Source organism: Artemia franciscana, chromosome 5 (assembly GCF_032884065.1).
Source record: "Artemia franciscana chromosome 5, ASM3288406v1, whole genome shotgun sequence".
NCBI classification, from domain to species: Eukaryota; Metazoa; Arthropoda; class Branchiopoda; order Anostraca; family Artemiidae; genus Artemia; species Artemia franciscana.
Window position 1 is genome coordinate 39,746,122 of NC_088867.1, and position 26,272 is coordinate 39,772,393.

The window sequence follows — 26,272 nt, forward strand, 5'->3', positions numbered from 1 at the left end:
AACCTCCTCTTACTCAGTGCTCGAAGGTATACTGAAGGTTCCTGAAGGAATCAATATAACAAGTAAAGATTTTTCACATTTTCTATAATAGTATTATGCACTATAGTATACATAACACCTTAGGGGGTTACGTTAAGCGTTATGATTTTATCTATCATATTCTTTGATAATTATGATGAGATTATGCACTCTGTGGCCTAGAGGTGTTTTTTTTTATTATTTTTATTTAAAAAACAAAAACAAACTGTAATAATGTAGTAATTTAGCGTCCCTCGATAATCGATTGTCTACTTTGTCAAATATTTACTGGTCTAATGCTTACGATGACAAAATACTGGTTCAAGTTTAACTGGGAAGATTATAAATAAACAAATTAATTGGGAAGATCAATAAATCTGCCAAAATTAATATGCAAATTTTGTTTTGATTTTTCATTTACGGTGAGCCAAATTCAAACCTGCATTAGTTGAAAAACGAACAGAAATTATGTAGATAAAACGAGTTTTTTAAAACTAAAGTAAGGAGCGACATTAAAAGCTAAAACGAAGAGAAATTATTCCGAATATGAAAGGGTCTATCCCCTCCCAATGCCTCGCTCTTTACGCTAAAGTTTGACTCTTTGTCACAAGTCTACTCTTTAAAGCAGTAAAAAAACTTTGGCGTAAAGAGCGATGCGTTGATGAGGGGGAAACCCCTCTCATATACGGAATAATTTCTGTTCGTTTTAAGTTTTAATATTGCTCCTTACTTTCAGTTAAAGAAAACCTGTTTATTTTATTTAATGAAACAAAAATACGACGTATATTCGTGTTAAAACATTTGGTCTTAAAACGTTAAAAAAAAACTTTATACTAAAGAGCGGGTTTTAATTACCCATCCCCCCTCTTATTTAGACAAAAAAAAAAAAAATTCTGTGACCGTAGCCTAAAGTTTTCTTTTTACATCTATTAAAAAAAGCTGAAGTTTTATTCCTGCCTGTTTTTAGTCACGATTATGCTAAATAATCCCGTTTATTTTTTTTTAATCCTATTTGAAATATCTTAAGACAGCTTATGTAAGTTGAATAGCGGTCAGCGTAGAGGGGAACGAATTAGATGAACGTCGAATTTTGACTTTGAGGGAGAGGGCAGATCTGAATCAAGACATTCCGTGATACCAGGTTGTCAAAATACCTTATATGCAATATCTCGAGAACGGTTTTGTCATCAGGTTGATATTTTCAGGGATTGTTTGGAGGGTAAAGTGGACCTCAAGTTTTTAAATCAGAAAAAACGTACACGGATGTGCTTTCCAGAATGTTTCATGTGAATGATTTCACAAATTTTTGGAAAAGTTACAATAAATTTTTGTTTCAGTGGACAGTTGGGGCTAATATAAAGAAAACACGATAAAATTTTGAAAACAACTTTAAATAATCCTAAATTGTTTGCTTTTATCGTTTCTATTAGTGCTGACCACCAGGTTGTCAAAATACCGTATATGCAATGTCTCGAGAATGGTTTTTGCAATTTTTGCAAAAGTTACAATAAATTTTGTTTCAGTGGACAGTTGGGGTTAATATAAGGAAAACACGATAAAATTTTGAAAATACCTCTAAATTATTTACTTATATCATTTCTATAAGAGCTTTATTTTACTCTAACACTGACCTCCTAATATGAGAATATAGAACTCAAATCCTATATTTCCCATGCATTCTTTCACCAAGTAGAGCATACAAATTAGCATTTAAAACAAACGAGGAATAAGACCTTGATAGAACTCTTCATAAACGAAAATAGAACTCGGTTGCATCGAGGCAGTTTAGAAACTTTTTTTTTACCTAGACCGTTTCCAAAAAGTTAATTTCTGTAGGTTACTTTTGGTATCTTTTTTTTTTATTTTTATTATTAGTTTGAATTTTTCTTATGCGCTAAAAAGGTGTGAAAAACACCCAGAATGTTCCATATAAATAATATCGCACATTTTTATAATAGTTAGAATAAATTTGTGTGTCAATACACAGGTGGGGCTAGTGAGAAGAAAAACGATAAAATTCTGAAAATAACTTAAAATGATCCTAAATTATTTACTTACGTCATTTCTAAAACCGTTTTACAATTAACCCCATCCTCCTTTTGCTTTCAGATAGAGGAACAAATAGACGGGGTCCCTCGCAGAAATATGGTGTTTTTATTAGAAGATTTCAAAGCCCAGGTCGGTAGAAATAGGTATAGCCTATAGATAGAATATGTGTAGATATAGTTCTCTCCTAATGCAGTTATCTCCTTACTCTCCTAAATCCATAATTCTTAATTCAGTCATTGTCGAAGATCGAAGATACCCTCAAACGGGAGTGCTAGGATTTTTTTTTTTTTTTTTTTTTGTTGCTCAAAGTGTTGTTTACTCACTCAATCACTGACGACAGTGATTTGTCCGAGAGTTTATCATAAACAGAGCTACTAGAATACAAAACTATTATATTGCAGTCGCTAAAGTATTAATACCTCGATATTATTTCATGTTCTTTTATGTGCCTGTTTGACGACTCTGCCAATTTTCTAAATAATAAAAAATATGATTTAAAAAATAATATTTTTAAATTATTTTAAAAATACAAAATTTTAAAATTGCTTTTAAAATTTAAAAATATTTTAAAATAGGTATAAAAAATAGATTTTAGTAAACTAAATTCTGGACGGTTTTTGAAAATGTTGCCTTACTGTGAGATTTTTGGATGGGAAGAATGTTTGAAATAATCGTTCTGATTTTTTAGATGAATATAAAAGAGGGTTTTGAAAAAGTTTTTCAAAAGAAAATTAAAAGAAATATTAAACTTATGATGAATGGAAATACCCCCTCTCCTGAAGGCTTTACTGATTCTAGGTGGGAGCAAAGGTGGAAGCTAAGCTTGCAAATTGCCACGGCGGTGGTGGCGTTGCAAGCAAGGATGCTCCCCCCTTCCGTCCCTAGGCAGTAGAGCAAACCCGCTAGCACACCTCATAGCGGTGAGAGGGTGTAAACGTCACCTAGCTTCACGCCAAGCGAAGTGACGGCCAACGTGCTCCGGGTGACCCGTAGGACTGGGGCCCCTGCGGTTAATCATACCCAAGAAACATCCAGAATTATGTTGAATATGTCTAATATGAGAGCGAATTTGGCTACGGCATTCCCGGCATTAAGCGATGCATCGAGGCTGGCGACCTCGTCGAAAAGTGAGCTAGCTACCATACTATCAAGGAGACATGGCCTGAATATCGGCTGCTGGAACCTCTGTTCCATCAAATGTTCACTAACGCAAACCTTCGTAGCTGAAGAATTTTATTTATATAACCTGGACATACTCTGTGTTTCAGAGACAAGATTAAATGGATAAACGACACTTGACCTAATAGCCCCTTCAGGTAAAAAGGCCATACTATTCAATTCTGGCCCAATGGATGGATCCGGCCTCGCATGAGTGGGAATAATCATGACACCCAAGATACACCCAGGCCACGATGGGCCTGGACAAGGCTCGAACGTGACCCAAGTACAAGTACAAGTAAGAGTGGAAATAATGTCTAATAATAACACAATTTTGAAACGAATATAAACTATTATAAAAGAGTAAATAGAGCCTGGGACGACCGAAAATTAAAATATATGATTTCAAATAACACAAATATAACAAATATTGCTATGATGAAAAAAATAATCCCTATAACCAACAGGAATTATGTGGAATGACAAGGAAAGGTAATATATCAACAGACTAAAATCATTTTGAGAAGGTTTTGCCATAATTACTTCCCAATCAGGTGCTTTTTATTTTTTTATCCTTTTAATATAGTCACTAATTCATCATCACAAAATAAATCTTCATTAACAGCCAAAGTGTCACAAACTTTTTTTTTTGTAAATTTCTTCAATGACCTCCTGAGTCACCACTATCTCCATTACTTCGATTTACAGGGGTGTATACTAGTACGACTTATAACTAGTACGGCTGTATACTAGTACAACCTTATGGTCACAAAGTGAGCAACTATAATTCTATTATTATGAGCATCCCAACGTAAACATGACTTAGCAGTTTCATTATTCTAAATAAGCCCTTTTCCAAGTTTGTTCACCCCGTCCTTCCTGCCTGAGTAAGTAAATTCTGTATCCCCTAATTTCAAGTTTCCTAATCCTGGGATATGAGTTTCTAAAATTCCTATTAAGTCCAGTTCGAAGCGTCTAAATTTGTCTGTGAAAATGTTGCTGCGACAGTTGTATCTCTTTTTTTTTCGGAGTATATCCTATGAAACTCAGCCCTTTTGCTATTCCATTAAACTGAATTATCAAAAAAGAAATATCTCTGCGGGGATTAGGACGTGATTTAGGCCTAAGGGTGAGGTGTGCTTAATTACGCTAGTACCATTCAAGACATGGGCATTATGAAGTCTATTCTAAAGATTAACTGGTTACGTTTTGGATGAGCTAGAATCCGAGAGTTAATTTATGAATGGTTGATGGGCTCCAAGCTGACCCTCTATCCCTCTTCCAACTGTATATATAATGCTTGTTAGTCATTGATACTCAACTGCTTTCAGACATTAAATGACAATTCGAAACTTGTTGAGATTCAGGTTTCAATTCGTTATGGGCAACTGACTGTGAGTAAAGGATTGCTGCTGGTCAGTCAGTGAAACGTCACTACAAACTAAATTTTTAAAATCTTCAAGTGTCATTTCAAGTCCTACTCTTAGAAATGAAATTTGTTTATAATTTTTGAAAAAAAACTCATGATTTGGAGTTAGTTCTAAATGTATGAAAATTGCTAGTTTTTAGTAAGCCAACGAGAAGTTATTAGGATAAACGCCTTTGTTGAAAATAATTCTATAGGCCCATTTCCACCAATTTTGAAAATTTGTCTAGGGCGAGTTCGGCCTTCAAAAGGCCGAGAGATCTGAATTCCACATCTAATTTTGTCAGTCTTGAGAATCAAGGAAGTGTTTTTGTATTTATCAGCCATGTTGCACTAGAAGATGACATGTCTAATTTACAATTTCATTAAATCTAATTTAATGTCTAAATGTTTTATTTTTTACTATTAAGTTTCCTTGTCTCATTTTTAAAGCTCCATGTAATGATTGTTTTTGTTCTTTATTATTTGTAATAACAGAGGAGTTTGCTTTTGTGATCGTTTTAACGTTGATTTATTTTCAACTTTCTTTAGAGGTTGAAGAAACGTTGCCAGGTTTTAGTGAAGATATTTTTGGAAGGAAGTATCCCATTTTATCACCCAAACATGAAGATGTTCCTTTGGTGCTTTCTTCTGGCGTATCTCAACAGCCTAGTGGTAGTTTCAAGCTTTCTGAACTTGAATCAAATATTAGTGAGGATGAAAGTGAGTTTTCTGACAATATTTTTTTTTCTTATTATTTTGTAAAACTCATCTGACTTGCTTTGAAAACGTACTAGAAAATGGTAAAGATTTCTTACATCCCCTCTAAATATATATTGGGAGGATACAATGTTAGACATTTTCGTGACAGAGAATTGTATGATTCGGGCACTAAGGGCATAAAGCATATTTTTCTCTCGATCCAGCTTATGTTTATTCACTCCTGAAAATGATGATTTTCTACGATTAGTATTTTAGTTGTTATTAAAATATTAAGATAATATTTAGTTGTTATTTTGATCTTACAAATTATCTCCTTAATTGCCACACTGAATCATGGAGCTCATTTTATGCGCATCGATTCAGTCAGCTTTTTCAATTATCATTTGGGCTATATAATTCTTTTTTCCTCCATTGAAAGATCCTCTCATGTAACCCCCTCCCCACCGGCAGAAAAAATCCTCCCTGAAAATGTCTGTAAACTTTCCAATAACCAATACTATATATAAACAACGGGCAAAGTTTATAACTTGCAGCCCTTCCCTTGGGGACTGTGGGGGATTTAGTCGTCCTCAAAGACATAGTTATTAGATTTTTGACTATGCTGCACAAAATTCTATCTTGAAATTTATACCCGATGACTTTGGGCAAAAATGAGCGTGGGAGAGGGCCTAGTTGCCCTCCAATTTTGTTGGTCCCTTAAAAGGGACACTAGAACTTTTAATTTCCGCGAGAATGAGCCCTCTCATGACATTCTAGGACCGTTGGATCGATACGATCACACCCAGACAAAACATAAACAAATAAACACGCATTAGTGATCTTTCTTCTGGCAAAAAATACAAAATTCCACATTTTTTGCAGATAAGAGCTTGAAACTTCTACAGTAGGGTTCTCTAATACGCTGGTGGTGTGATTTTTATTAAGATAGATGACTTTTAGAAGGTGTTTCTCCGAGTTTATTCGAAAATAATGCACATTTTTCTCAGGTTCGTAACTATTGATGGGTAAGACTAAATTTGTTGAAACATATATATTTAAAATCAGCATACAAATCTGATTCATTTAATGTGCATATTGTTATTAAAATTCCGTTTATAGAGTTTTGGTTACTATTGAGCCGGCTCGCTTCCTACTACAATGTTACCACGAACTGTTTGAAAAGTAATGTTTCTTTAAATCAGTAAAAAAGAATTAATATAATTTTCCAGTAGTCAGCCAAATGTGTAAATACAACAGAATAGGATAGCCTAATTGATCTTTCTAAAATAATTTTAAATATTTGAAATATTAATGCATATTTTAGAGTTTTCAACTGTTCAGGGATATATACATTTCTTAAAAGAATTGTGTTTATATGTGAATCCAACAGAAATATAAAAACACAACAGATCCTAAAAAGCTTAATGGAACTTACTCATCATAAGGAGCTTAAGGTAATAGGGGTCTAACAAGCCATGTCCCACTAGCTATCTTAATCGCATCTTCATTAATTTACTAGGTGATCATTGAAGCTTTGTATCCGTTTCTGAGAGGTTCATTATCCTAACCCAATAAATTTTCAAGATAGCAAAATGCTCCTCAACGGGTATTAAAACAGGTATGAGGTAGAAAAGCCAAAATACCTCCCTTAGAAATACCCTAGGGTAGTATTTGAGACACAAAATTGTCATTAGTCTGTGTCAAAAGATTAGTATCATATATTAAATGCTATCTAACTTCAAGAAACCGTGGAATTTGGATTACATCAGTAGGGTTAAAAACTTTGTCACTTGATATATTATATGTTATGCGACTATTGGCGAAAGTTTTATTCTGAAATTTCTTCTAGTTTCCAATATAGCAATTCCGAAGTCTTTTAGAATGATTTTAAATTTTAGGAAAAAATTAAAAAGTGTATTTCCTAATAAGAGATGTCTTATTCCTAATATTTAATTTCTCTAATATTTAATTTAATATTAATGGAAGCTAATATTTAATTTAAATTCTCTGTTAAAAATGAACAACCATCAAATGTGAAAAGACAAATCTGAGCAGCTAAGGTGAAGGACATTGAAAAGAAAAATGAAGCAATAATAAACGAAATTACAGAAAAAAGAAATATGCCATTGAAAGATAAGCTGCAGCGAGAATTAGGACGAGCCAGAAACGAAGCAAAATACAAGAAAATATGCGATTGCATGACATGTCACAACAAGGATAAAAAAAATGAAGAACAAAAAATAAAGATGCAGTAAACTATGCTAATGTTAATTAAAAGTTATTTGGACCCTACAGATTTGTATGCATTCACTGGAAAGTCCTCCATTTTTCCAATGAAAAAGTCGCCAATAAAGGTGATTCATTTGGAGGTTGCCGCTTGCTTGGTTGAACTGCATTGCCACCTCCACAATTTCCTAATGATCGTTGACGTCCTAATGAATAGGACGTCGCTGGCTCTCTAATTCTACAAACAAATCCGAAACTCGAACTCATACGCTGCTTTAGCTTCACTTAACACAAGCGATGATCAAACCATCAATAGTTGTAATTGTTTCAGCTTCAAAGTAGCGAGACAATTTTATCACCAAACCAATTATGCGGCAGACCCATCACAAACCCCTCGAGGCAATTTTGAACCACCTTCATGTAGTCAAATGTACTTTTTAGACCAGATAAAACTATTGAAGAACGCCTTGCACATCCTTTAAATTATGGGATCTCTCGTGACGTAAAGGATCTCTTACAATAAATATTTCAAGATGCAATCAACTATGCTAGAGGTTAAATGAAAACGCGGGAAATGATGATGATGATGTAAATCAACCTGTTTATTCACTGGAACAATAGCCTCGGTTAGAAGACAAGCGACAATGAATTTACACAAAGGTTAGAATCAGCACCAAAGAGTGTATGCTGATGTGAAGCCATGGAAATGTGATCTATGCGAGAGAGCATTTTAATTTAAATCGTACCTCAGGTGCGACTCAATGAAGGAGAATTAAATCTACTCCATGCAAATAAAACGTAATCAATTGATGCAAATTGGTTTTGGTAGGTTCCTAATATCTCTATGTCTTTCTCTCTATCTCGAATATCTATTTTTTTTTAAAGCGGTTGTCAATATAAAATCATATAAGCAGTTCCAACTTTCAACGACTTAAGAGCTTTAAAAATCGGCTGCTGATCGGCTTTCATATCTATATAGAATATAATTAAGTTCCAACTGTATCCAACGATTTATTAGCATTAAAAATCACCTGTCCCGAGTGCTGATCGTCTTTTCTTTGTTCCCACTGCTGATTGGCTGATCAGTTATTTTTATGCATATGATATAAGGAAGGTCCAACTGTTTTCTACGGTCTTGATATCTGAAACTGTTTTCCACGGATGAAAGTGAAAACAAGACATAAAAATAGCATAAAATTAAAATAACAACTAATCACAAGTCCTAAAAATCACGTGTTCTGACAGGTGATCGGTGAACTGTAATGAACGGTTTTGTTTTGTTATTGTTCTCAAAATAAATAACTTTCACTAGTCTTTTTGGATCCCTGGGAGTCTGTGTACACCTGAAATGAAATTTCTGCTGTAATGAAATTTTAAGTTGCATTTCTTAAAGTTAAGTACGATATCGAAGCAAACAAAAAAATAAAGTAATAAAGGAATTTCAGATTTAGTGCTAGCTCATTTTAAATACATTTATGTAAGAAAGGGGGTGAATTTTTCAGGCTACTTTTTTTTAAATTCGTTCTTCATTCTTTTGCTCAAAATATCGACAAACAAAGCCTTCGACCATCAGACCCTCGTTCTAACCTAAAGTTTATTTAATTGCAAGTACAAGTTTTCTTCTTTTTCTTAACAGAGAGATATTTTTATTATTTCAATGGTAAAATCTGTAAGTAAATAATTGGGAAGATATATTTTTATAATGCTTATAGTAATAGACTTGAATCTATTAAAGCCTCTCGTTTTGCTATTCATTTTTTTCTGTGAGCAATATTACTCTAGGGCAAGGCTGCTTCCAGGGAGACTTAGGGGGGGTTAGCTGCCCCCCTGAAGAGTTTTTCGACTTGTAAAAACGTAAAACAACTTTTTAATTTTCTTAAGTCTTTTTGTACCCCCCACCCCTCAAAAATCCTTTCGTGAACCCCCCTCGAATAAATCCTGAATACGGCCCTGTTCTAGGGTATATGATTGAGAATGTCTTATTATAGTGCATTCTGTTTTTCTATCCCCTTTATTTATTTTATTGTAGGAGCTGCAGATACATCATCAAGTAATACCAATGCATTTACGGAAGCTTCAAATTCTAATATTGGTTTGCTTAGTAAGAAGTACAGAAAAAACTTTGAGTGCAATATATGCAATAAAAGATTTCCCTTCCATTCACAAATGGAAAGACATCGAAGAGTTCATACAGGAAACAAACCGTTTAAATGTGATTTATGTCAGAAGAGTTATTCTCGAGCATTCTCTTTACATATACATCAAAGACTGCATACAGGTGAGAAACCGTTTAGATGTGATGTGTGCCAAAAGAGTTTTTCTGAGTCAGGTTCTTTGGTCAGTCACCGGAGAGTACATACTGGTGAGAAACCGTTCAAGTGTAATGTTTGTCAAAAGAACTTTTCACGGTCAGGCAATTTGAATGCACATCAAAGACTGCATACAGGTGAGAAACCGTATAAATGTGATCTATGTGAGAAGAAATTTTCGCTTAAATCAAATCTTAAGTGTCATATAACAACCCATTCTAGGGAAAAGCATGCTAGTTTATAGGCTACAATAAAAATATCTTATAGAATATTAGTTTTCACAAACAGTTTTCAAATTTTTGTTATCTAGGGACATGGCCAAGGAGATATGTGAAAAGACGTTTGACCCCCCCCCCCTATTAAAAAAGGAAAAGAAAAATACCTTTTTTTAATTCGTCTATCTTTCTTTCTTTCACTCACTCTCTATTTTCCTCTTCTACCTTTTTTAATTATTTCCTAAACTCGTCCTTTTTAATCGTCTGTTTTGAAAAGGCATTATTTTTATTTTTACTAACATAACGAATCTAGGCACATGGCCAAGGAGAGGTATAAAAAGACCTTTGAACCCCATATTGATTAAAAATTAATACCAGGTAACATATTATGTGACTGAGCTCTGCTACTAGCAAATGCTGGCTATATAGGATCAGATGTATGGGGGTAAACTTGAAGTCATCTCAGTAGCAATTCTTGTCCATGAACACTTATCGATTAGAAAAAGGAATATTGCATGATTATAAAACCATCCAAATGTTTAGTTTACAATCAAATATGTTCTTGAATAGGAAGTTTGAACATGAACTGAAGAATCTGTGGGATCAAAAGAATTGTTATCAGTATTTCGAAGCATCCGAAAACTCTATCCACTATCCACATCATTAGTTTCACAGAATAAATGTGAAGAGAATAAAAAGACTGAAGAAAAAAAAACTGATAAGAATAAAAAGACTACAGAAGAAAGGAACATAAGAAGTGAAATGAAATAACAAAAGAAGAAAACAGATCCGTGTTGAAAATTAAAGAAGTTAGTGCATTTTGAAATTGATTTGTGTTAAGTTTCTTTAACGATTTTGTTATCACAATTCAAAAGTAGCTTTTAGAGGATAGAATCAGAGATTTCATGCGAGCTCTTTTGTGTCTTACTGCATCCACTGTACTTCGGGTAAAATCGGGTATAAATAAGTGGCATGCAACGAGTTTTTATAAACTTGTTGTCCATTATCAGAGGCATCGTTCTAATGTTGCCTGTAGTAAAGTCACAGAATAATTTAATGTATTATTTAATTTTTAAGACATATAAGCCTTTATTGTACTGTTAAATCTGATATTCCGTCCAAGTCCACTACATATGGAAGAGAGGGTCGTAGACACTTATAAGGAAGCTCTTTCTATTGTAAAGCGAAAGTTCTCAGGCGCTTTTTAAGTGTCAAAAGCTAATGAAGGGCAATCAGTCCCTCTACCATGCCCTATTTAGCTCCACTCCAAATTTAGCAACCACAATTCAAAAGTAGCAATGTAAACTTACAATAGTCAATTTTAAGTAAATCTTGACTAATTTTTTTCTCCTGAATACCAACATTCATATAAAATAAACACAGAAAGGTGTGTGTTTATTCTAGAGGAGAACACCATCTTTGTAAGAGTGTTTTGACAGTTGTGGACAAAAACTCTCTAAGATGAAGTAAATTGTCGAAATCACAAAAAAGTAACGAAAAATACAAAAAAGTAACAAAAATTAGACATTTCTCAAGCATAAAAGATTAATATCACCTGGTCTTGTAAATATTTATAAGAAAATATTAGACTAAATAATTTAAAAATATACCATAGTACTTTTAGTTAATACAGGAGCTAATGAATTGTTGATTCAAGGCTGTTCCTCTCTGAAAACATTTGACAGTCAATAGATTGTATAAATAATTGAAAATATTCAAATTCAAACCCTTATGTAGCTGGATTTAAAAATTTGATTTCAAAAACCTGAAAAAGAACCTAAAGCTTTTAGCCCGAGAAAAATAAAGAGAATATACTCGCTAATTGTTTATGACTACTTGTGTTTAACGTCCGCAATTGAGACACCCGTATAATTGTAGCAATTTAGGGTTTGCCCTCAATGAGGCTCAGCTTGAAAAATCCAACTGGATGCTTCTCTGGTTCTGAAGCTTTCTAACCCCTTAAACATCTCTTCTTGCCATATGTTTGAATTTTACTCTGATTGAAACACTGACTGTTTTAGTTATAATTCAGTTTGAATGCAATAGATTGCTCTGTGTGCTTACTAGGGAATCTTTTAGATTATTCATCGCAGGAATATATCTTAACACATATCAACAATATTGTATTTTAATTTCTATCTTATTTTGTTCCATTAAGCTACTGCCCATTGAGTATGGTTTTTTATAGAATTGTCTTATTTAATTGTAATTGTTTTTATCTGATTAAAATCTTTTTACTAAAAGATCACTGTGCATATTGGATATGAGTCTTTTAGCTACTTCATAAAAAATTCAGCTTGGTGGCCTCACCGTGGCAAAAGGATGGCAACAACGCTGCGAGTCGCCTGCGGGTCGCCTGCGAATTCGCTGCCCTTGTTTTCGGCTAAACACTTTATTTATTTTAACTTCATTAATTCATTTGTTCATCTTCGGGAATAATTTTGCTCGTTTTGTAGGAACTAATCAGAAACTTGAACACTGACAAAAAGAAATAAGTACAGCTCAGTTTATTCTTTTTAATGTTTCTTTTTGTTTGTTTTTTTCGTAAATGTCTTTGTATACTTGAATTAATATACAGTATTTCCTAATTCAGTTATGTGAGACAAAATGAGGTTTTAAATGAGAGTTTTCTCTCATTGAAAATGAGGTTTCAAAATGAGGTTAAAATAAGTGGCATGCAACGAGTTTTTATAAACTTGTTGTCCATTATCAGAGGCATCGTTCTAATGTTGCCTGCAGTAAAGTCACAGAAGCCTTTAATGTATTATTTGATTTTTAAGACATATAAGCCTTTATTGTACTATTAAATTTAATATTCCGTCCAAGTCCACTTCATGTGGAAGAGGGGGTCGTAGACACTTATAAGGAAGCTCTTTCTATTGTAAAGCGAAAGTTCTCATGCGCTTTTTAAGTGTCAAAAGCGAATGAAGGGCAATCAGTCCCTCTACCATGCCCTTTTTAGCTCAACTCCCTCCAAAGTCATTTCATCAAAATCTGAGATAGCCATAGTGTTCAGAATATTATAAAGGTCAAACAATTATGCCTCTGTGAATGACATGCCCCCTACAACTCCTTGGGCAAGTGCTGTAAGTTGAGCATTTTGCATATTGTTTACATAGAGGGTTTCTTATTGAGAAAGGAAGGCAAGTTTGATCTTCATTGTCAAAAAAAGGCTTACATGAAGCTTCAATAAAATTTTGAAGGTGGTACTGAACAAATCAAATTGCATTTTGTGCATGCTGGTTGTCAAAAGGACACATCAGCAATATCATAGGAATGGCTGAGGGCATGAAGTTGAAAATTTTAGGAAATGTCCAGGGGGATATTGAAAAGTGACTGGAGGTCAACTAACCCGCCTCTCGACTTTTTTAGATGCCCCCAATCCTACACTCATAAAAATTTTGAGCTAGCCGTTTCATTAAAAAAAAATAGTCAAAAGCTCCAGTACCTATGCCTCTGGGGATGGAATCACCGCCTGCAACCCCTATATATATATATATATATATATATATATATATATATATATATACTAGCTGTTGGGGTGGCGCTTCGCGCCACCCCAACACCTAGTTGGTGGGGGCGCTTCGCGCCCCCCCCAAGCCCCCCCGCGCGCGTAAGTCGTTACGCGCCATATTAGTTACGTGCCATTGTAGTTGTGTCCCTATGTCCCACCTGTGAATATAAATAGATATATATATATATATATATATATATATATATATATATATATATATATATATATATATATATATATATATGTTTTTAACTACGTAAAACTTGCGAATATACAACATTCTTTGCTGTCCCATTGTCTGTGCATATAAATAGATTGTCAGGTTTACCCACTCTTGAACATGCAACATATAATGGTCCATGGGAAAACAATCCGTATTCAGATCTATACCTCATGATTCTAATGATTGCCCTTGAGCTTTGTTGATGGTGATTGCTAATCGACCATTCCCTGAGTCGCCATCGTCATTTATATATCCCCCTGTGCACCCCGGCGTCCCCTTTGTAGTTATGTCCCTGTGTCCCGGTCGTCATTTATATTCCCTGTGTCCCGGTCGTCATTTGTGTCCCGGTGTTCCAGTCTGTGATTTCTCTTTGAGTGTCCCGGGCGTCATTAATATTCCTTGTGTCCCGGTGTCCCGGTCGTCATTTATGTCCCCCTGTGCCCCCGGCGTCCCCATTGTAGTTGTGTCCCTGTGTCCCGGTCGTCATTTATATTCCCTGTGTCCCGGTCGTCATTTGTATCCCGGTGTCCCGGTCTGTATATACATTCGTTTTTTAGTTTTGTTTTTCTCCTTTATTTTTTTCCTTTTTTCTTTTTTTTCTTTTTTAGTTTATTTAGATTTTTAGATTTTTTAGTTTTTTTATTAGTTTTTAGTTTTTTTGTAGTTTTTACCATTTTTTTAGTTTTTTTATTTTTTTTTTTACTTATGTCCTGGTCGTCATTTATACTCCCTGTGTCCCGGTCGTCATTTGTGTCTCGGTGCTTTGTTGATTGCTAATTTATATTATATTTATATTTATATTTTTTATATTTATTAATATTTTTTTAGTTTTCTTTTTCTCTTATTTTTCAGTTTTTTCCTTTTTTTTAGTTTTTTCTTTTTTAGTTTTTAGTTTTTTTTGTTTTTTACCTTTTTTTAGTTTTTTTAGTTTTTTTTAGTTTTTTAGCTTTTTTAGTTTTTTTATTAGTTTTTAGTTTTTTTTTAGTTTTTGCCTTTTTTTAGTTTTTTCAGTTTTTTTTGGTTTTTAGTTTTTTAGTTTTTTTTAGTTTTTTTTTAGTTTTTTAGCTTATTTAGTTTTTTTTCTTTTTAGTTTTTTTTGTAGTTTTTACCTTTTTTAGTTTTTTTTCTTCTTTTGTATTAGTGTGAAATAATTCAGACGTCATATGCGGACAAACACGACGTCACTCGACAGACAGACAGACAGACATAACCCACAAACAACTTATTTTTATATATATTTATTCATATTTTTTTAGTTTTCTTTTTCTCTTTTATTTTTCAGTTTTTTCCTTTTTTTTTAGTTTTTTCTTTTTTAGTTTTTAGTTTTTTTTAGTTTTTTACCTTTTTTTAGTTTTTTTTAGTTTTTTTAGTTTTTTAGCTTTTTTAGTTTTTTTTATTAGTTTTTATTTTTTTTGTAGTTTTTGCCTTTTTTTATTTTTTTCAGTTTTTTTTTAGTTATTAGATTTTTACCTTTTTTTAGTTTTTTTTAGTTTTTTAGCTTTTTTAGTTTTTTTTTCTTTTTAGTTTTTTTTGTAGTTTTTACCTTTTTTAGTTTTTTTCTTCTTTTGTATTATTGTGAAATAATTCAGACGTCATATGCGAACAAACATACCTTTTTCAATGTTTTTCAATTTTTCAGTGTTCATTCTAACATTGATGTTAGAAAAAAATTTTACGTACCAAGCATGCAAACACTCGACAATTTATAATAAAACTCAAAATTATAAATATCTGTTATAAGGTTTTCGAATTACTTTAATCTATTGTCAAAATATATAGAAATATTTATGCTATTACCAGTTTCTACATTTTTAGTTTCAGTTTGCTTTTCAGTTTAGTTTCATTTTTATATATATTTAAGATATAATCTGGCGTAACGGACAGACAACTTATTTTTATATATATAGATAGATATATATATATATATATATACTAGCTGTTGGGGTGGCGCTTCGCGCCACCCCAACACCTAGTTGGTGGGGGCGCTTCGCGCCCCCCCCCAAGCCCCCCCGCGCGCGTAAGTCGTTACGCGCCATAATAGTTACGCGCCATTGTAGTTGTGTCCATATGTCCCACCTGTGAATATAGATATATATATATATATATGGTTTTAACTACGTAAAACTTGCGAATATACAACATTCTTTGCTGTCCCATTGTCTTTGCATATAAATAGATTGTCAGGTTTACCGACTCTTGAACATGCAACATATAATGGTCCATGGGAAAACAATCTGTATTCAGATCTATACCTCATGATTCTAATGATTGCCCTTGAGCTTTGTTGATGGTGATTGCTAATCGACCATTCCCTGTCCCGGTGTCCCGGTCGTCATTTACATCCCCCTGTTTCCCCCGGTGTCCCCGTTGTAGTTGTGTCCCTGTGTCCCGGTCGTCATTCATATTCCCTGTGTCCCGGGTCCCGGTCATCATTTGTATCCCGGTGTCCCGGTCTGTATATACATTCGTTTTTTAGTTTTGTTTTTCTCCTTTATTTTTTTCCTTTTTTTTTCTTTTTTAGCTTATTTAGATTTTTAGATTTTTTAGTTTTTTTTATTAGTTTTTAGTTTTTATTTCTTTTTAGTTTTTTTGTCCCGGTCGTCATTTATATCCCCCTGTTTCCCCCGGTGTCCCCGTTGTAGTTGTGTCCCTGTGTCCCGGTCGTTATTTATATTCCCTGTGTCCCGGTCGTCATTTGTATCCCGGTGTACATGTCCTGGTCGCTTTCTCTTTGAGTGTCGTCATTTATTAGTTTTTTCCTTTTTTTTTTAGTTTTTTATTGGTTTTTACCTTTATTTTAGCTTATTTTTCAGTTTTTTCCTTTTTTTTAGTTTTTTTTTATTTTTTATTTTTTTTATTTTTATTTTTTTTAGTTTTTTACCTTTTTTTAGTTTTTTTAGTTTTTTTAGTTTTTTAGCTTTTTTACTTTTTTTATTAGTTTTTAGTTTTTTTTGTAGTTTTTGCCTTTTTTTAGTTTTTTCACTTTTTTTTTTAGTTTTTTATTGGTTTTTACCTTTATAGTTTTTTTAGTTTTTTAGCTTTTTTATTTTTTTTATTAGTTTTTAGTTTTTTTTGTAGTTTTTGCCTTTTTTTAGTTTTTTCAGTTTTGACGTCACCTAATCCAGTTTTTTCAGGTGACGTCACCTGACACATCCATCCATCCATCCACAGACAGACAACTTATTTTTATATATATAGAAGATATAAATAAGTTGTCTGTGGGTTATGTCTGTTACACTCTGTCTGTTACGCCAGATTATATCTTCTATATATATATAAAAATAAGTTGTATGTATTTTTGTGTTGAGGGTTTAAATGTAAAAACTGGGAATTACATAAATATTTAAAATTTTGATGCTTAAAATTTTGAGGTTTATTATAAATTGTTGAGCTTTACCCAGCTTGGCACGTGGAGATTTCTCCAACTGTCAATGTTATAGAATGTTACCAAAAAGCAAAACCAGGCTTGCGGTTCAAAGAGAAAGGGCCAGATTAGGAATGTGCAATTTACGTCAACGAAGGCGTGTCGAGGAACTACCAGAGCAACGCGAAACCAGACTTGCTGCTGAAAGAAAAAGTAAAAAAAGAAGGTGTGTCTAGGAATCACATGAGCAACGTGAAAACAGGCTTGCGGCTTCAAGAGATAATGCTAGATTAGGAATGTGCGATTTACGTCAACGAAGGCGTGTCGAGGAACTACCAGAGCAACGCGCTCGGCACGTGACAGGTTTCTATACATGGATTCTCATTGTCGCATGTCTTTTAACCGTAGACAATTTGATGTGTTTTTATACTGCGGTCCTGGTTCCAGCTCTCAGCATGCGGCATACTTCTATGTTTATGGACTCTCATTGCCTCTTGTTTTCTAACCATATATAATTTCAGATAATTTAATGTTTTTCATTCTAAAGTCTTTTCAAAGATATTTGATTATTAAAGCATGTCCAATTTCTAACAACGATATCTCCTAAGCTTCAAATTTATGGTTTTCTATTTTAAGGTTTGTAAGTTGTTGTAATCTTCGTTAAAATATATAAAACCACTTTAGCAATTACCAGTTTTTTGCTCTTTACGGAATTTAATGTCTTTTCATGTTGGGTCCTTTCAAATATGTTTGATTATTAGAGCAGATCCAATATCTAACAACGATTTCTGCTAAGCTTGAATTTTTTGGTTTTCATTTTTAAGGTTTTTGAGTTAGCATAATCCCTTATTAAAATATGTATAAAAATATTTTTGTAATTACCAGTTTTTTATCTTTATACAATTTATTTTTTTTATAATATGTCTCTTGAAAGATATTTGATTATTGAAGCTATTCCGATTTCTAACAACGGAAAACTAAGACGGAATAAAGAATACTAAGCTTGAAACTTTTGGTTTTCTTTTTTAAGGTTTTTGAATTGTTGCAATCATTTGCCAAATAGAGGATCATGCTTTGTAATAATTGAAAATTTTCGTTTTTAGGGCCTTCCTACCGACATTATATAACTGTTTGCGTTGAAATTTGTAAGTTTAATGACGTAGCGAGTCGATTTTATCTTGCAAAAAAAATATTTTCAGGTATTTTTCTTGTTAGAATTCAAACATTAAATTCATTGCTCTGGCACCATAAATATTTTTGCAGCGTACATACTAGCTTTAGCGATTCTAAACTGAACTTAAAAAAAATTCTCATTTTTTTTTTCATTCCTTAAAAAGACATTGTACTTATGAAAAAAAGAAATTCGGTAGTGATGTTTTCCAACAATGTTTTTTTACTAAGCTTTAAAATTTTGATTTTCTTTTTGAAGTTTTTGAATTGCTGTTATCCCTTGTCAAAATATATGCAATTTTTTTGCAATTACCAGTTTAATTGACTGGCCAATTAGATAATTACTGGCACAATTGTTTGACCAATTAGATGACCATTGGAACAATTGATTGACCAATTCGTTGACCATTGGTATAATTGGTTGACTAGATGGAATTACTACTTCTCATATTTTTTGTTTTCTGGGATAGTACACCCGTATATTCCAAATATTTGGGTAGCTGCCCAAATGCCAAATTTGATGTATGATTCGAACGTTTTTTCCTTGAAGGAGTGGTGATATGAAATCTCGAGTGATAGACTTTGAATTATAATGTATAGTTAACATCTTGTGTTCTATGTAAAACGTCACGAATTCCTAAAGAAGATAGCCATGGCTACTAAAATAATAAAGAAGATATGTTACATTTATAAATGCTCCATCAAAGAACTATTACAATAGCAGTAAAACAGAATAATATAGTATTTCAATTGGCTAATATCCATAACCTTTAGCTGTGGAAACAATTGTGTGACGTTATACCAAAGGCATAAAGTTAATATACCAAAGATAAAAGTAAAGGCTGAAGCCATCTTACCAAATGAGCGTTCTCCCGCACAGTGACTCAGTGAGGCTCCTTGTCAGAACAAAACATACTTTCCACCATCTGTTACAGACACATCTGTTACTTCACAATTTATTTCCTTAAACTTATTCCATCCATCGTCTACATTTTTCAATTATAGACTTTTCCTGAAAATTTTCACTCGAAGTTTCATCATGGAGTCTAACAATGTTATAACTTTCCGGAAGGTAAATACCCTTCCTGAATTTCTGTTAACCTTAAATACTACTAGATGGTTATAATTAGTTTCAACATCAATAACAGTGCTCTCATATAAGCTTATATCTTGTATTGATCCTGCTAGTCTTTTGTGTACAATCTATGTATATAAAAATAATAACACAATAAATCGGATTGGCCATCTTTCCACCATGAGAGTATCATGGTAACTTATGGGCCAGTTTCTCACCAAAAACCCCATTGGTTACAACTGGATTGTTATACCTACAAAATTGCAGTATTCTATTATCGTTAGTTTCACCTTAAAAAACCCTTTTTCTATCAGGAATCCAATCTATTTGTTCCTGTAGCTGTAAGTAAAATGAACCACTAGCTTTCTATTATTAATACCTTCCCAACCTAAACAAGACTTAGCAGCTTTCATGAGCCCTACTCCCTGCCTTTGAACCTCATGCTTCCTGTCTGAATGAATAAGTTCTATGTCGTCTAATTTTATGTTTCCTACCTCTGCAATATAAGTTTCTGAAGCTCCTAACATGTACACTTGAAGACTGTTGAATTCGTCGGTCAAAATGTCAATACAATTGTCGTTATTCAACATTATAACATTCCAAGTTAGAATTTTTATATTATTTTAATTCAGTGATATTATTATTACCCCAGGAAAGGTAATGGGTTACAAACCAGTGCAGGACAGGGACTAATACCTCTTCTCTAGTCTGTAGCACTTAAGTCTGTGAAGCACTTAAGCCGCCTTAGAAATAGGCAGCAGAATCCCTGGAACCTCCTTTTTTAGGGAGGCTCTGGGTGATCCTGGGCCCATCTTGTAACAAAAATACGTCACGCAGACACATAATGACAGAATTAGCAGGGCTAAGAAGTAGCCCTTCATTTGCAAATAATTTATTTTGTAAAAAAAACATTGTGATTTTGAGGTTGGCGGGTGATTTTTTTCTTCACACATAACAACATACATAACATAACAAGATAACAAGACACATAACAAGATACATAAACAGTAAATAACATCCACGGCGGAAGAATTTGTTTTAGAAAATTGCTTCAGGGACAAATTTAATTCCTTTTGCAAAATGAGTAGAAGAAACAAGAGACCCATAGTAGTTGCTATAGCTTGATCAGTCTTCAAACTATTAACATTACTTTAAATTTATTAATTAAAATAATTAATTGTGTCAGGAATTAACTTCATTGATTATTTTGCTTATTACCGTCCTAGGTCGGATCAAAGTTGACCATCTCCTTAAAAGCCATGCATTATAAATTCCTAACAAAAAAAATCCTTTGGGAAAAATCAGACTAATAGAAAAAGAACATCTCATAGAAAATTACCACAAAGCCTTCACACTTAAATGTATTATTAAGACAAACGCAATTGTTTCTAGATTAGAGCTAGAGGTACTGACACTTACCAATTATACAAAATGACCTTGCTACCCATTCCCAGATACCACAGTAAAAACATATATAGCAAACCAACAACAATTAGAAACAATAGGGAGCATTTTCTCAACACAGAGGAATTCAATTCAGTAAATATTTCGGCCCTGTGTCCAAGGGCCGTCCAGTTTAAAGGCACTGCATAAATGCATTGCTAAGCGGTTGACTTTGCAAAATATTGGTACTAACTAATTCTTTTTCCTGGTGCTAACTACTCAGTTGGCTCCAGGGGATAGAACATAATGATTTTCGACAAGGAATTGCCCAAAACGCTAAAATGTTGCTATCTGGTGGTCATTTTAAGAATTTGAATTTCCACTGACAAATATAGATAAGCAGGTGAACGTAGATGGCGTGAATATCTGTTGAAAAGAATAAAGTTAATTACGATTTTTGGCTATAACCGATATGTCTATAGCAGGGAACAAAAGTTCAGATATTTGATTACTTGTACTGCAAAGTATAAAAAACTAAGAACACTAGCACTAACAAGCCCAACATGACTAGCTTACATAATAATGAGAGTGTTTTGCCTTGGATTGGTTTAGCCATAAGAATATTCTTAAATCACCCTGAATCGAACCAGCTCCAAATGGGTATCTAGAGAAATGTGGGAGAAAAACACAGGAAGTATCGGATGCTTCACCTCAACTGCGAATTGCACTCCCAGACACGGTCAGTGAATCAGGAGATCGGTATCTGCACTGAGCAGATCATTGGTCAGCAGGCCAAACAGTTTGATTTTTTCTTTTCCTTTTTTTATTCTTAATTTTGCTGCATCTCAGATTGAAAATTTAAGAATGAATTATTCTGAGTAGTTCTTGACTGTTAGGGGAGCCTAAAGGTAACTCAAAAGCTAAGAATTCGAATTCCTCGAAAAGATAAAGAACTAATTGAGCTAGCTCTAATCAACTCTTCATTTTGAAGGCTTAATCAAAGTTACGGCTTCTTGACCTCGAATGTTTTAAGCAATCCACATATTTAGAAAGTCGTATTTGTTGATACTGAAAAATGCATCATATGATTTGGAAAGCAAAAAAAGTTGGAACGACCAACTATGTGAATATAATACTCAGAAGAATGTTGGATTTACCAGCAACGAACTTTTCAGCACAAACATTGACTCTTTTACGCTTTTTACTTTAACTCTTGATTGATCTCTTGGTTCAGCCATTGCTTGCCTTGGTGAGTATCGAACAGTTTGTGGTAACGAGCTGTAAGTAAGGAGCGACCCGGCTCAAAAAAGCGTAAAAGAGCCAATGTTTGTGCTGAAAAGTTCGTTGCTGGTAAATCCAACATTCTTCTGAGTATTATATTCACATAGTTGGTCGTTCCAACTTTTTTTGCTTTCCAAATCATATGATGCATTTTTCAGTATCAACAAATACGACTTTCTAAATATGTGGATTGCTTAAAACATTCGAGGTCAAGAAGCCGTAACTTTGATTAAGCCTTCAAAATGAAGAGTTGATTAGAGCTAGCTCAATTAGTTCTTTATCTTTTCGAGGAATTCGAATTCTTAGCTTTTGAGTTACCTTTAGGCTCCCCTAACAGTCAAGAACTACTCAGAATAATTCATTCTTAAATTTTCAATCTGAGATGCAGCAAAATTAAGAATAAAAAAAGGAAAAGAAAAAATCAAACTGTTTGGCCTGCTGACCAATGATCTGCTCAGTGCAGATACCGATCTCCTGATTCACTGACCGTGTCTGGGAGTGCAATTCGCAGTTGAGGCGAAGCATCCGATACTTCCCTTGTTTTTCTCCCAGATTTCTCTAGATACCCATTTGGAGCTGGTTCGACTCAGGGTGATTTAAGAATCACTTGAAAATATACTCTAGATTTAGTAGAATGTCTCTTACACTGCTCGTACCTTTGCAAAAAATATGAAAAAGCCACAGCATTTTTTTTCTAGCCTCAATTTACTGTTTTATTTTTCATAAAAGTATTTGTTTTGCAGGTAAAGAGCTTTTGTGCCATATTCCTTTATTTTCCCATGTTCCGTGGTAAACGAAATTTAGTCCTGGGTAAACTGCATTTAAGACACAGAAAGTAGCATATACAGTATTTTACGGCTAATAAAAAGATGTTTTTCACTTAACATGGGACCATTTTAACTTATGGGATCATTTGACTAGGCTGTCTCCTGGGCCCTCGCCCTTTGAAGAACTATAGTACTAGTAATACCACTTATATTTTTTTTCCTTTAGTTCGGTTTCCTTTGACAAATACTGTCTGCTGATATGGCAGTTTTTAGCTTCTTATGCGCACATATTAACACGACTTTTTTTTTTTATCTATGAAGTTATTTCGAGAAGAATGTTTTTGAGCATGACATCCTTTTACAAAAGAAATAGTGAAGTATTTATATAATATGTCCTAAATCGGCAAATTTTGACGGCCTTGCAAATTTTCAGGACATTTTCGATTTATTTCGCTTTCTCGAAGAAGAAAAAAACAACAAAAAGTAAATGAAGTCTCACTTCTTTCTGAATTTAGTATATTTGTGTATTCGTGTTTAGCTAAAATTGTCACTATTAGTAACTTATTAAGTGAGAAATCAATGCTTCAAGGATCCAAAAAATAATAATAATAATAATAAAATGTCGACAAGTTAGAGAGCCAGAATGTCGTATACATCGAAAACTCTAAACTTAAAGTTTGGTTGTAAAAGAGAGTAAGTAGAAAGATTTTTGGGATACTGATTTTCAATTATATTGACACAAACGGTCCTGAGCTCAGTAGTGAACTCCTTAGGGATGACTTAACGCCGAGTGCGTGAAGAAAATGGATTTATCTCTTCTGAAATCTGAGATTGATGTTATTTATGTCTCTTACATCTCCTGGATATTTTCTTTAAAACGTCGATATCAAAATAGATTTCCTTTTTTTTTGGTTTTCCAGTGAAGTTCCCCTATTTAAATATCATTGCAACCATATGAAGCTTGGGCCTAAAAGAAACAAGTCAAACAGTGAGGTGAATAGTAGATGACGGCAGGAGATCGTTTTCCCGAAATATCGTCAACTAGACATCTATCTGATAGAATGATCAAAACTTAATTAAGTTTGATTGAAGAGCTGATGTCCTAGTTGCTCCTTTGGGGTATCTAAATAATACCCTGCCACACCGAGGGAGGGGATTCCTATATTATTGCATTCAAGACATCTACTAAAAGCGATTGAAAATACACAAATAAATTTGGTGAAAAGTAAGTGTAAGGTCTAGATTATGCTTTTTGGAGTATGGATCAAATCCAACCATTAAGGAGAGGGACCAACCAATTTGATTTCTATTGTGTAAAATTTCTTTCAAACTTAGTCATCATAATATCTACCAAAATTAGTGATGAGATATCAACCGAATATTAGCGAAAAATAATTGTTAGTACCTACATTATGCTTTTTATGGGATCAATTTGACTTATATTTCGGAGGAGTAAGGGGTCTCAAACTCTCAACCGAAGTACACATATCAGAAATGCATTAGATTCGAGTGGTTATACCCGACTCAAATTTGTTATATTCAAGTGGCTATATAAAAACTAGGGTTATAGCTATACTTTTCTACAGCCTACACCTGACTAAAGCTCCCTGAGGGGGGGGCTGAAAGTCTTTCGTAAGTAACCGAATTACTAGGCACGGTGGCAGCAAAACCCAAGTAAACCTAGCGAACAGCTACAATTATTGTTTCAAGTGTCCCAGCTTGATCCTACTTATATATTCTTCTTACCTACGTTCATTGGAAGGTCCTATTAGTTTACAAAAAAAAAAAAAAAAAAAAAAAAAAAAAAAAAAAAAAAAAAAAAAAAAAAAAAAAAAAAAAAAAAAAAAAAAAAATGCTGTAAAGATTCGTAGCTAGGCCGTTAGTTCATCAAACATGAAAGGAAACAGAGCGTGATTGTACACGTTGCTGTGCGGTTATGTCCAATGGCTTGCTTACTCAACAGTAGACATAAAGGTAAGACAAGATACTCTGTTAACAAAACAATTTTGGTAAGATTTTCAATGTTATCTCGTTTTTTAATATGTTCCAAGTCTAACATAAAATTTCATTTTTCTATAGCCTTTCGGCATCAATATTCCAACGTAAAACGACTATATCAACGTCAATCGACAGCTGAGACTCAGTTTTACCCATCTACCAAATTACATTTAAGTGAATAGATGGATTCTGCAATCAATAAATCGAATGATATAGGTATTCCTCTTCAGAGCAACTTATAACTGTAGGCTTGTCACAAAATTGCACCCTTCACACGTGAATATGTACCTAAAATTGTCCTTAGGTGATTTACCTTCAAAATGAGTAGCACATCGTCCTTCTTTCTTAGGACAATTAAAAACTAATAAAAATTTAATGAAGGTTGGTTATCTTCTATATGCCCTGATATTGGTCACCGAAGAGTTACTTTGCTTTTAACTGACTTCCTTGTTATTTTATTTTTTTTTTTATACTTTCTTTATAACTACAGCTCCTTGATTCTTTTTCTTGACATAGCTTTTTTCCCGTTCAGAACATAACAGTCACAAATGAGTGGCAATTGCCACGCCTACGCGGGAAAGAATTCGCTATAGATCAAGCAAGTTCTCGAATCTGATAGAGTTTATAGATTTTTCTCAGAAATCACTTTCTAACACATTTGGATAACAAATTACTGTCGTACATTCTCACTAGCAATGTGTCTTTCTTTTTCTTAATCAAATCATTCTTTTGATATTGTTTTCCTGTACAGCGCTCTTCATCTTAGTCTACGCTTCGTTTCTTTTGTTACCTATGACGTCAAAACACCTACCTCAATTCTTTTCAAGAATGCCTATTTTACCCTGGAAAAGTTTACAAAGCTTTCTCTAGCCCATCAGGCCTAGGGAAAAGAAAGTTTTCTAATGACGTTTTTCCCTATATCCCATTCACTAAACACGAGGTAAAAAAGCCAATTGCACGCTTGCGCTTACGGGGAAACAATCGATACAATGAGAAAATACTGTCTTAGAATCCAACAGGTTGGTTCATTCGTTTTTGATTGAAAGTGATGCAAGGTGGGGTTGCTGAAACTGAGGTGACTGATGGATCAAATGAGGAGCCCGACTTATGTATCTATGAGAATAAAAGTGGATTGGCTGAGGACTTGAAATTTTTGGCCAGCATGCCTGAGCTATGTGATGTGACATTTTTAGTCGGGGATACAAGAGAACCTGTCTGTGCAGTTAGAGCGGTGTTAGCAGCGAGGAGCAGGTACATATAAATGACAATAAGTGGTTTGTTAATATTTGCCACAGTTAGTGTTATACTGTATTAAACCCCTGGACTAAGAGTCACAACAGAATTAGTTGCAGTGGTGTTTTCTTTTCCTTCGGAGAGAGAGGGAGGGATGGGTAAGGATGGCATGCTCCCCCTAA

The 26,272-nt window shown here is 33.7% G+C and overlaps 2 protein-coding genes across 11 annotated transcripts in view; both read left to right on the forward strand.

Moving 5' to 3' along the window:
- Positions 1-12,560, forward strand: part of LOC136027393 (zinc finger protein with KRAB and SCAN domains 1-like) — a 28,911-nt gene extending 16,351 nt beyond the window's left edge. For 5 of the 8 annotated variants that reach the window (XM_065704599.1, XM_065704595.1, XM_065704600.1 and 2 more), the window contains exons 5-7: positions 2,128-2,196; positions 5,183-5,353; positions 9,588-12,560. In XM_065704599.1, the coding sequence (XP_065560671.1) occupies positions 2,128-2,196; positions 5,183-5,353; positions 9,588-10,111 (764 nt within the window). In that variant the 3' untranslated portion in view covers positions 10,112-12,560. The remainder of the gene's footprint in view (positions 1-2,127; positions 2,197-5,182; positions 5,354-9,587) is intronic. The other 3 variants (XM_065704598.1, XM_065704602.1, XM_065704597.1) reach the window with 3 other exon arrangements.
- LOC136027395 (serine-enriched protein-like) overlaps positions 9,904-26,272 on the forward strand; it is an 82,276-nt gene continuing 65,907 nt past the window's right edge. The window contains exon 1 of one of the 3 annotated variants that reach the window (XM_065704606.1): positions 9,904-10,004. Coding sequence is in view for 2 of the 3 variants with exons in the window: in XM_065704603.1 (XP_065560675.1) it covers positions 25,906-26,108 (203 nt within the window). In the remaining variant the exon portion in view is untranslated. Of the gene's footprint in view, positions 10,005-25,743; positions 26,109-26,272 lie in introns of those variants that run through there. The other 2 variants (XM_065704603.1, XM_065704604.1) reach the window with 2 other exon arrangements.